This window comes from Lissotriton vulgaris, chromosome 3_1 (assembly GCF_964263255.1).
Source record: "Lissotriton vulgaris chromosome 3_1, aLisVul1.2, whole genome shotgun sequence".
NCBI classification, from domain to species: Eukaryota; Metazoa; Chordata; class Amphibia; order Caudata; family Salamandridae; genus Lissotriton; species Lissotriton vulgaris.
This window is the reverse complement of record NC_141689.1, coordinates 1089496426-1089508434: the sequence shown is the minus strand read 5'-3', so window position 1 is coordinate 1089508434 and position 12009 is coordinate 1089496426. Positions and strand designations below refer to the sequence as shown.

Genomic DNA, 12009 nt, shown 5'->3' with positions numbered 1-12009 from the left:
CAGTTATTTCCTGATGCTTTAAAGAACGAGGCGTCAGCCGACACCCTTCTAATAGTTTCCTTGTAATGGTTTCCTTGTACGGAGAGATCTCGTACAAATAGGGTACAATTTCTTCACCAGCCGGTGGAGAAATTAGGGAAGTGCCGCATAAGCGATCACTTGGAGATTAGGCAGAAGACGTCTGATTCTGTCTTCAAACGGCGATGAATGGCTCTCATGTGAATAGGAGGAGCAGCGTTGTTGGTATCCTCCTCTGTAGGTAGAAAAACCCTTTGCTCTTGCCCCTCGGAAAGGCACTTTGCTTTATTGTAATGTGCCCAAGGACCTTGCAGTTTCGGTCTCCTTTTATTTTGTACCTCAGGGCGAAACCAGGTAGCCCCAAGCCAGCCTTGCCGCATTAGGACAGCCAAACCTGCCAAGGCGTGAAAAGCAATTGTGGCAATGTCCATAGCACAATCGATAATTTCTGAGGAAGATCGCTCCCCCTCCTCAAAGATTTGCTTTGCATCCGCTTTGGAATTGTCCGGCAGTTGATCCATAAAAGGAGACAAATCACAGCACATTTGGCGATCATATTGTCCCAAAATTGCAAGTGCACTGGAGGCTCGAACCAGGAGGCTGGACATAGAGGAAAATCTCTTGCCCAAATTGTCAAGGGATCTGCCCTTTTTATCTAGCGGTGTGGTAAGAGGTGCCGATGGGTTCTTTGATTTTCTCTGAGCCGCCTGAGAGATAACGGAGTCCAGCTTCGGTTGGCCAACCAGGCAAGCAGGACTATCATCAGGAGCCTTATATTTTTTCTCCAGTCTCGGTAGAACCAGGATAATAGTAGCTGGAGACTGCATCACCTTTATTCCTTCACTCCATATGTACTCTATAAAGGGGATAGAACGGATGGATTTCCTGTAAGGCTCTTTGAAATCATAGAGAAAACAGTTAGATTCTACTACCGGAATGGGAAGGCCAAACCTCTTTGAAGCACTCTCCATAAGATTATGGAGACCTCCGATGTCTGATTGAGGAGAATCTACAGTATCCGGTAAAGGCGAAGAGGGATCTGGTATGATATATTCATCCCATTCTCTATCCGGATTCATCATCATCTTCCTGCCCCGTGATGATATTCTGCTGTTCCTCCAAAGGTTCCTGTTCTGGTGGTTGAGCCATAGAAGTAGACCGAGGTGGTGGTGGTGGTGGTGGTAGTGGAGGAGGTTGCATGGATTCAGAGGCTTGGGATGGAAATCTCCTCCTATAATCCAACAACATGATCTGCAAGTCACTTATCAGGGAAGACGGCATGGACACCATGCCTTGATGCGATTGTTCTTGAGGCCTATCCCGAGGAGGGAGTTGCCATTGTTCCTCGTAATAATCATCAGAATCTGAGTCCTGGTATTTCACCTGGAGCTGAGATGGACTGTACGCATCACCATAAGGACTATCTGCCTCATCCGAGTACTCTTCATCCAAAAGTAATGCAGGAGGTAATGGTGTCACCCCCCGCGGAGATGTCATTTCCGGTGTAATTTGGCGTCTTAATAGAAATGTTCACTTTTTGTACCGTCTGAGTCGTCGTCGAAGGAATCGTCGTCGACGAAAGCAGCGTCGTCGGAGAAAGGATCGTCAACAACGATGGACAGATTGTCGACGGTACCGTCAACAAGCTCGACGTCAGTACCATCATAACAGTCGTCATTGACATCGTGTTCGTCGACACCACCGTCGGAGTCATCATCGTTGAGGTTATCAACATCGTCGACGACACTGTGATAGGAACCTGCGTCGTCGACGAAGTCGTCATCGAAGCAGTCGTCGGCGAAGCCCTTGACGACGGGACCGTCGAAGGAGCTGAGATCGACGCCTGGTGATCTTTAGTAGCCGTCGTACCTGATGTCATCGTCGACAAACAGGTTTTCTACTCCGATTTTCCCTCCTGAGGTACAGATGTTGGCTTTTGAAAAGTTTTGCCTTCTCAGCTGGTGAGAGGCAATAGAAGGTCCCTGGCTCATCTTTTGAGCAGAAAGGACCTCAGGAACAAGTCCCTCGCTCTCCTTTACACCTCAGTGAGGAGATTTTTTGGGACTGGGCCTGTTAGACATATCAGAGGTCTTTTGAGAGGCCTTAGCAGAAGGTTCAGTTGAAGGGGTAGACTTACCCCTCTTTTTAGACCTCCTTGAAGATGTAGCTGAGGAGGAATCTTCGCTGTCACTTGAAATGACCTCTTTCCGTGACTTCATCTTCTGTAACCAGGTCAAAAGTCTTCTTTCCCTGTCTCTCAGTGTTTTGGTGGAGAAGGTTCTGCAGATTTTACAATCAGTGGCCTTGTGAACCAGGTACAAGCAATAAATACAATCCTTATGCTCGTCTTTAACATAAAGCCTCTTTTTAGAACAGGCTTTAAATAAAGCTTTATTTTCTTTATCCGACATCCAGAAGAGAATATAGTTGAAATCCATAAGTTGTAGAGAAATCTGAGCAGAGCTCGGTGGAGACTCCATTAGCACAACGTGCGGTAAAAAATTTGAGGCTCTGAGGTTCTCTCAGGAGGGTTCTATGAGGTGAGGCTAATCTGATTGGTTGTTGCAGGTTTTTGGTCTCTTTTACAAAAAGAGGTGGATATGCTACACAATGAGGTGAGGCCTAGGCCTTTCTTTCTCTTTTGTACCTACTGTGATGGTATTTTTTGTTTACAGAGGCTCCCATACCGACGACTAGGAACGATACAAGCTATGGGAATCTATGAAAGTTCCAATAATGGGGCAATCCCTCGTTATTTTATACAGCATGTCACCTCAGTTGGGGCACAGCTAAATGGAAATCAGTCTTGACCCTGCTCCTATCAAAACAGTCCAGTCCGAACAGCTAAACTCATCTAAGGTGACATTGTGTACAAAAAAATACGTTGGACAGGGATGAGGCCCAAGCAATTACCAGTGTCTGAGATGAATTCAAATATTCCTTCCATCACTTTTTGTATTCTTCAGTGTGTTAACTTAAGTGGGACAGGTATGTTCAGACATGGGTCTTGTGCACACTGCCACTGGAACCAAGCGGTACCCAGCGGAGAAGCCCATAACGAGGGCGAATTCAGTCCTGGGTTGCTTGTGTTCCGGTTCAGGGAGGACCTGGCTTGGAAGTTCGAGCTGGACTGTTACAACTAGAGCAGGCTTAAGCTTGATTTGCATATAGCTGGGTCTAAACTGAGGTAACATGGTGTACAAAATAACAATGGATTGGGCCAGAGTAATTACCAGTGGCTGAACGTAATAAAAGCATTCCATCCATCACTTTTTTGTATACTTTAGCCCATCTTCTGGTGGCCAGCAGTATATGAAGGTTAAGTATGGTCTTCTAGCACTTAAATGCCCTATAACCCAAACAGGTTGAATCCTTCTACGTGGTTCAGAAAGATATCAAAGTGAGCCTGAGATTGCATTCTCAAAAGCATATTTTTCCCAACCTGAGATCACCAATGTTTATGAAAAACATCAGATCCAGTCTATTCTATGCAGACTGGGTGGGTTTGCTTGTAGTTATCAATAAGATCACCATCAAATTAAAAAAAAAACTTGATTTTGACACACACAGTTTGCTTCAGTGAGTTGAAACGACTACCCTTACAGTAGATGGAAAAAATATAACCCTGATTTCTAACATTTCCAGAGCCAATGTGCAGATTGTGCAACTAGAATAGGTTAACCTGTACAAATCCTCTGCCTGCCCCAGAACTACACAAAACGGTCTCAACTGACTTTTGCTAAGGAAATTAAATGGTTCAGTAGGAGATTAAGGAAATATTACCTACAGTGTCATCTCCAGGATGGTTTCTAAAGACAGATTTCACTGGAACCCAATACCACTGAATAGTACAGACAAGTCTGTGCCAAATCCTAATTTTCTAGATAGGCTATTTTCCCCTGCAGTTTTTTTACGCTATTTTCCCCTGCAGTTTTTTTTATTTGGGGTTAATCAAAGAGAAATTCACAGAAGGCAGTCACATTTGATTGGCATCAAGAACCCCTCACACCCCTTCTTCCCCACCACCAAAACTATCACCTGGACATCAAGAAGAGGCAGAAAGAGGGAAGAACAGAGAAAAATGCCTCTTCTTTTTTGCATATTTTAACACTACAAAATGTTGAGGGAGACTGGCTCCGTCAAGAAGAAGCTAAATAGAAATTGGAGCAAAACAAAAGAATCTACTGTTAGAAAAGTATTAAAAATGATGGATGCCCAGAATTTGGCATTAGAGGCACACACAAAAAAGTGTAATCAATATCACTTGTAGTAGTGGTGTATATACGGATTGTCTACACCATTCCAGAATGGATGGTGGACCCATAGAGGATTCAGCACCAAAGGGACCTAGTCCAGATTGGAAAATTCAAAGGATAAGGAATTGGCAGAAGGAATTATTCATAACAAATAACGACAAATATGAAAAATTTCATCACAGCAAGTCTAATTAAACAGTTTCATGATAACGCCATTTTAAAGAAACAAACAAGTATACAGTTGTTATTCAAGTGAAGAACACTCACTTTCTCCAAATCTAACTCTTCCAAAAGGATGCTTGCATTTTTGTTTGCTTCTGCTGCTTGTCGGTCTTTGGCTTGTACAATGGATTCCATACACAGGTGGCACTTTTTCAACATCTCCTGAAATAATTGTTTAGCTTTAGATTAAATAGATCCAAGAATGAGAAGCAGCAATAAAACATTACTTGCCTGTATCAATTTGGCTGCAGACTGTACAGAAGTAGATTCACATGTAGTGCACCCTCCTGCCATCCAGTCATGTCTTGGAACATTACAAGTCGTTTTGTCTTGTAATGGGTTTAATTTCTGAAGTGATGCCTCCCCTGAAACTCACAATGCATTAGGACAGGCTCCACTCTAGATTGTGCTGCTATCCTAAAGGCTAAGGCTACATGCGGAGAAGCAAAGTATTACAAGGTTTGTACACTAATCAAAAAAAGGTGACTTAAGTGATAGACTGCCTCCAGTCTGCTCGCCTTTGGGGAGTTTGGTCGAGCACATATAAATTTACAGCACTACAGGCTCCAGGACTAATTCAGGTCACCTTTGGGCATTTGATGCGCTTTACCAAATCTCTAACATAACTAATCAATTGTTACAGGTAGGTAACGTTTTCCTTTTGCAGCATGAGATGCAGTAGATCAAAAGCTATGCAAAGAAAAAAAAAGAAAAAAAGATGTCCAGAGCAATCCTAAGTGATATTTGACCAACCTGTACTTCTTAAATGGCATGAATGTACACACAAGAACGCTTCAGAAACGTGGACTAACTATCAAGTAGCAGCCTTTCATATATCAGCTAGTGGGATATTACCTACAAATACCACTGTGGCTCTTTCCTAATGAGGGGAATATGCTCTAATCACGGCCCCTGAATGGAAACATAAGCTCACACTTGCAGCATATTGGCTTACTGTCCAGCCTACTTTGAAGGAGGTTTCCTGATGAAGGTATAGCTCAATTCCAAGCCATTCCTTTACATGGAGCTGGGACACCTTTCAAGGCCAATCCCTAGAGCGGACAGGCCTCCCTGTCACTGTAGCATTCTTTCACCACCAGCAGGGTGATGAAGCCTGTCCTAGACTTCAGAGACATATCCTAGCTGCATTATCTAGGAAAGTTGATTTAGACTGGAAAAGTGTCCACCTCTAAGGATAAGGGCACCCCCAGCTAGGTAGCACAAGTTAATTAACATGTGCACGTTCTCAATCCCTGACAACCAATTTAAACCAGTCATGCTTAAATCAAGCCCGATGTGTAAAGAATTAAAGCAGTGCACACACATCAGAAAATCTCACAAAAAAAATTCCACAAATAATTTTGAAATTAAGAGAAAAATGTTATGAGTAAGATATATGACCAAAATGACAAAGTCAATAAGGGGAACAGGATTTATTTTAAACTATTTGAGTGAAAATAGCATCAAAAAGCCAATGGTTGTAAAAGGAAGCGGTAGGCATGATTTATTGGTTCCGGTGACAGTCTAGAAGTCCAAAACGTTTATAGGTTTTATTCCAAAAAGGAGCGTAGTCACTTTTTTATTTTAAAGAAAATGACTCTCCACTGGACAATTCTAAAATTTTAGGTGCTGCACTGACACTGCCAAGCGGATACAAGCCACTAGAGCTTTTGAGGCTTTTCCTTGAAAATAGTTTTAAGTTCAAAACAGAAAGAGACTTGTCGTTTATAGGTCTTACCTGCGACAGCACAACACATGCTGCATGCACTATTGCATGTTATTATTATTATTTTTTTTTACAACAAGGAGCTTGGGGCCTGTCAATTGCTTAACATTCATTGGTTTCACTGTCACTCGTATTTGCTGCCTTCGAATTGGCCATAGCATGCTGGCTTCACTTCCTCTCTTTTCATCTGGAGCCCAGACCAAGTACTAATTGCTTCAGCTTGATTGCTGTCCTTCTGCTTATTCCACTGTCATGATTGCACTGCTTTTATTTTTTCTTCCCTTTCTTGTTGAACCTCTTGCCATTTGCACAAGTTACTACTTGTGTAACGATATATCTGTAAGAGACATTAGTTAGTGATAGATTCCTTACCTTAGAATATCCCCAGGCGTCAGACTGGATCCGGAAATTTTTGCGTAGCAATACCCCTGCGCGCTGTTAGGCGTCGTCTGCGGCTCCGCGTCCGTCGTCGGCGTCGTGAGCGCCGGGATGACGTCATCGGAGTATATAGACGGCGCCCATGCGCGCTGACGTCAGTTCTGATAACACAGCTTTTCCGCGCCAGATACGCAGAGCCATGATAGAACTAACACTGGTGCCATGAAACTAGGGCCCTGAAAGGGGATGACCTTAACCCTAAATATCGGTTCGCAGAACGGGGAGGATGGGAGGGCGGTAAGGAATCTATCACTAACTAATGTCTCTTACAGATATATCGTTACACAAGTAGTAACTTGTGCATCTGAAAGAGACACGTTAGTGATAGATTCCTTACCTTAGAATAGATACCCCAGCAATACCAACCCCGCGGTGGTGGGTCTGCGAACCAATATCACACCAGAAAGTCCTGGAGGACGGAACGGCCAAAGAAGCCATCCCTCCGGACTTGACTGTCCAGGCAGTAGTGTCTTGCGAACGTGTGCAGCGAGGCCCACGTGGCTGCCTGACAGATGTCCTGCAGGGGGACACCGCGGCCCAGGGCAGTTGTCGTTGCCGTGGCCCGAGTGGAGTGAGCCCGCAATCCAGCCGGGGGCTCCTTCCTCGCCATGGAGTAGCATGCTTGGATGCACAAGATGATCCACCTGGAGATGGTCCTCTTGTGTACAGCCTTTCCCTTCTTCGCGCCCACGTAACCAACGAAGAGTTGGTCATCCACCCGGAATTGGCGAGTGCGGTCCAAGTAGTAGGAGAGCGCACGTTTTGGATCCAGACGGTGGAGCCTCTCCTCCTCTTTCGAGGGATGCGGAGGCGGAAAGAAGGTGGGCAAGGTGATGGACTGCCCGATGTGGAAGGCCGTGACAACCTTGGGCAGAAAGGAAGGTCGTGTACGCAACACCACCTTATCAGGGTGAACAGACAGGAAAGGCGGAGAAGAAGAAAGAGCCTGGAGCTCACTCACTCTCCTGGCAGAGGTGATGGCAACCAGGAAGGCCGTCTTCAGCGTAAGGAGGCGAAGAGGACAGTTATGAAGTGGCTCAAAGGGAGCACACATCAGATAGGTGAGAACAAGGTTCAAGTCCCACTGGGGCATCACGAAGGGAACAGGAGGGAACATGTGTGTGATGCCCTTCAGAAATCTACTCACTATAGGGGACTTGAACAAAGAAGGCTGATCAGGTAGCCTCAAGAAGGCTGAAAGAGCAGAGAGATACCCTTTAAGAGTGCCCAGAGCAGAGCCCTGCTGGGCAAGGGAAAGAAGAAAGAGCAGCACTTCCGAAAGGGGTGCAGAGAGGGGATCCACAGCCTTTGCTGCGCACCATGCCACAAATCTATTCCACCGGCAGGCGTATACCGACTTAGTGGAGGGACGCCTGGCTGCCAGAATGATGTCACAGACTTCGGGAGGCAAGTCAAATGGCCTCAACTGCCGCCGCTCAATCTCCAAGCTTGTAGGTGGAGACTGGACAGGTTCGGGTGCAGGACCGTCCCCTGCTGCTGCGACAGAAGGTCCTCCCGAAGAGGCAGACGAATCGGGGGATCGACTGACATGCTGAGTAGCTCGGGATACCAGTATCTTCGAGCCCAGTCCGGAGCCACAAGGATAACCTGGGCCCGGTCGCGCTTGATCTTCTTCAGCACTCTGGGCAGAAGTGGTATAGGCGGAAAGGCGTACAACAGGCCGCAGCTCCACTCGCGACGAAAAGCGTCTCCGAGCGAGTGCCGCCTTGGAAACTCCAACGCGCAGAACTGCTGACATTGCGCGTTCTCTTCTGTGGCGAATAGATCTAACCAAGGCTCTCCCCACTGTCGAAAGAGACCTTGCGCCACGTCCGAGTTCAGACGCCATTCGTGATCCATCATGCACCGGCGGCTGAGTTCGTCCGCCCTGGCATTCAGAGAACCTGCCAGGTGTTGAACCACCAGAGTCACGCCCTGATGTTCCAGCCACTGCCAGAGGCGCAGAGCCTCCTGGCAAAGGGTCCACGACCCCACACCGCCCTGTTTGTTGCAGTACCACATGGCGGTGGTGTTGTCGGTGAACACTTGCACCACGCTCCCCCTGACAGAGGGGAGGAATGCCTTCAGTGCAAGACGAATCGCCCGCAGCTCCAGAAGGTTGATGTGGAGCCGGGACTCCGCCGGAGACCAGAGGCCTCTGATCTCCGCCTCTCCCATGTGGCCTCCCCAGCCCTGGAGGGACGCGTCCGTCACAACTACGTGCTCCGGCTGGGGTAGAGAGAGAGGTCTGCCACTGACCCAGTCGCGGTCCGTGAGCCACCACTGCAGTTGTCTCGCAGTGCCCTCCGAGATCAGGACATGATCGGACAGGTTGCCCTGATGCTGGGCCCACTGAAACTTCAGGTCCCACTGCAGAGCCCGCATCCGCCACCTGGCGTGACGCACCAGAAGGATGCAGGAGGCCATCAGTCCCAGAAGCCGCAGCGTCAACCTGACCGAGACCCGGGATAACGGCCCGAAGACAGGAATCAGAGCCTGAATATCCCGAACCCGCTGCTCGGGTGGGTAAACCCGAAACTGCGCCGAGTCGAGAACCGCTCCGATGAAAAGGAGCTTCTGAGAGGGACACAGGTGTGACTTCGGCACATTGATGGAGAACCCCAGCAAGTGCAGGAGGTCGGCCGTAGTCTGGAGGTGGCTGACGACTGTCTGGGGCGAGCCCGCCTTCAACAACCAGTCGTCGAGGTAGGGGAAGACTGACACCCCTTGCCTGCGCAGATGGGCTGCGACCACCGCCATCACCTTCGTGAACACCCGTGGGGCGCTGGTAAGGCCGAAGGGGAGCACGGTAAACTGAAAGTGCTCGTGGCCTACCGTGAACCGCAGGTAACGCCGGTGGGCCGGCAGGACGGGGATGTGGAAATAGGCGTCCTGCAAGTCCAACGCTACCATCCAGTCTCCTGGGTCCAGGGCAGCCAGGACCTGAGCCAAAGTGAGCATCTTGAACTTCTCCGTACGGAGGAAGCCGTTCACGTTCCGCAGATCCAAGATAGGGCGTAGGCCCCCTTTGCCCTTCTTGGGTACCAGAAAGTAGTGGGAGTAACAGCCACGTCCTACTTCTGGCCCAGGAACGCGCTCGATGGCCCTCTTGGCCAAGAGGGCCGAAACTTCCCCTTGCAGAAGTCGCAAGTGATCCCCCGACACACGGTGGCATTGAGGTGGCATGGATGGAGGGGAAGACTCGAAGGGGAGGGAGAAACCCCTTCGGACAATTTGCAGCACCCACCTGTCCGAAGTGACTGTATGCCAGTGGGAGAGGTGATGGCGAACCCTGCCTCCCACAGGCGTCACATGGGCCTGAAAACTCGGACTAGGAAGGTTTTGAGGCGGGGGCTGCTGAGGGAGGTGTGGACTGGCCTCGCCGCTGGCCCCGACCACCGCCACGGCGGTTCCCACGGCCGCCACCGCGTTGCTGAACATTCTGCGGCGCGTGGCTGACGGTCCGTGGTGGGGCGCCCCTTCCGTGGCCACGAAAGGAGCGAAAGGCACCCGATTGCTGGCGTGGGGCCGCAAGGCCCAAGGACTTGGCCGTGGCCCTGGAGTCCTTAAAACGTTCCAGCGCATGGTCTGCCTTGTCGCCGAAGAGGCGACGGCCATCAAACGGCATGTCCAGGAGAGTGGCCTGGACATCGGCCGAGAAATTGGCGGACCTCAACCAGGCGTGGCGTCGAACCGCCACCGTCGTTGCCATCGCCCTGCCCAGTGAGTCCGTGGTATCCAGCCCACACCGGATGGAAAATCGTGCCGCATCTCGGCCGTCCGCAAGGGTTTGGCTGAGTTTAGCCCTGACCTCCTCAGAGCATTGTGGCAGCACCTCCGCAACCGTGTCCCACAGAGTGTGGGTGTAGCGGCCCAAGAGACAGTTGGTGTTGACTGACCGGAGCCCTAGGCTCACAGACGAGAAGACCTTCTTCCCGAACTGCTCATATCTCTTGGATTCCCGATCGGGCGGGGCCGTCGGGAATGCGGTCTGGGAAGTGGAGGCCTGGATGACCAGGCTCTCGGGGGTGGGGTGGGTGGACAAAAAGCAAGGGTCGCCCGGTGCCGGGCGGTAGCGTCTGGCCACGTTCCTATCCACAGGGGGACCTGTGGCGGGCTTGGACCAAGTGCCCAGCAGAACGTCACACAAGGCCTCATTGAACGGCAGAAGGGGCTCCGCGGAGCCGGACTGCTGTTTGAGCACCTCAGTGAGGAGATTAGTCCTCACGGCCGCGACGGGGAGCTCAAGGTTTAGGGCCTTAGCTGCCTTCGTCAACACTACGCTGTAAGCAGAACCCGCCTCCGAAGCCACAGTCGGGGGCGATGTAAATCCAGTGTCTGGCGAGGTGTCAATACCACTGGCCTCCCCAAGCTCATATGTCCAGTCCTGATGTGACTGGCAATCACGTGCCAGAGGGTCCTCGGACCCCTCCCATTGCTCCTCGTCACCCAGCTCCTGGAGACCAGGATGAACAGCCAGGGCCTCCTCGTGGAGATAGAATTCTCCGATGGCCGACGGAATCGGCGCCCAGCGGCGCCCCTCCGACGCCTGAGGCGGACCGTAGGAAGCATTGGGGTCGGCAACCACTACGGCTGCCGGGGACGACACCTGAAGGGACGGCGCCGGTGAGGTCGTAAGGTCGACCGGCGAGGTCCCGGATCCGGAGCCGGATCCAGCGAGGTCGCGCGGCGCCGGGACCGAAGTCGCCAGCGGCGCCGGGCCCGAAGCACCCGACGTCGTCGGGGCCGAAGCGCCCGACCCGGAAGGACCTCCAGACGGAGCCGATCGGCCCGAAGGCGCCACGGGAACCGACTGAGGAGGGAGGGCCCTCATGGCCATGAGGTACCTCTCGACCTCCTCCTGCGACGCGCCGTGCCCAGGGACCCGAAGGTGTGGGGCAGGCGGCGACGCTTGCGACTCCCGCGGAGCCGCGTGGGCGGTGTCGCCCGAACCCCCGGCCGCATCGAGCGAGCGTCGGGGCGGGTCGGAGGACCGATGGTGGCGCTCCGACCTCTCATGCCTCTTACCTGAGGACTTGGATCCAGACGATCGGTGACCACTCCCGGAGCGTCGATGACTCCGACCTCGCGACCTGTCCCTCGACCTCCCGTGGGACCGGGACCGGGACCTGGAGCGGCGCGGGGCCGACTGCCTCAGCTCGAGACGCTTGCGGGACCGCTCCCGCCTAGCCTTCGACGTCAGGGCCCGGCAGTCGTCACAGGTTCGATCGTCGTGGTCGAGGCCTAAGCACTTCAGGCACCGGCGATGGGGGTCCGTGACCGACATGAGTCGGCCGCACTTCGAGCAAGGCTTGAACCCGGGCATCCCTGGCACCGATAGTCGAGAAT

General features: G+C 51.1%; 1 protein-coding gene across 19 annotated transcripts in view; it reads right to left on the bottom strand.

Moving 5' to 3' along the window:
- The window catches only part of LOC147727467 (ankyrin repeat domain-containing protein 17-like), a 1323072-nt gene that overhangs the window by 404149 nt on the left and 906914 nt on the right, over positions 1–12009 (bottom strand). For 17 of the 19 annotated variants that reach the window (XM_086961534.1, XM_086961542.1, XM_086961537.1 and 14 more), the window contains one exon: positions 4542–4658. In XM_086961534.1, coding sequence (XP_086817660.1) covers positions 4542–4658 — 117 coding nt within the window. The remainder of the gene's footprint in view (positions 1–4541; positions 4659–12009) is intronic. The other 2 variants (XM_086961539.1, XM_086961550.1) reach the window with 1 other exon arrangement.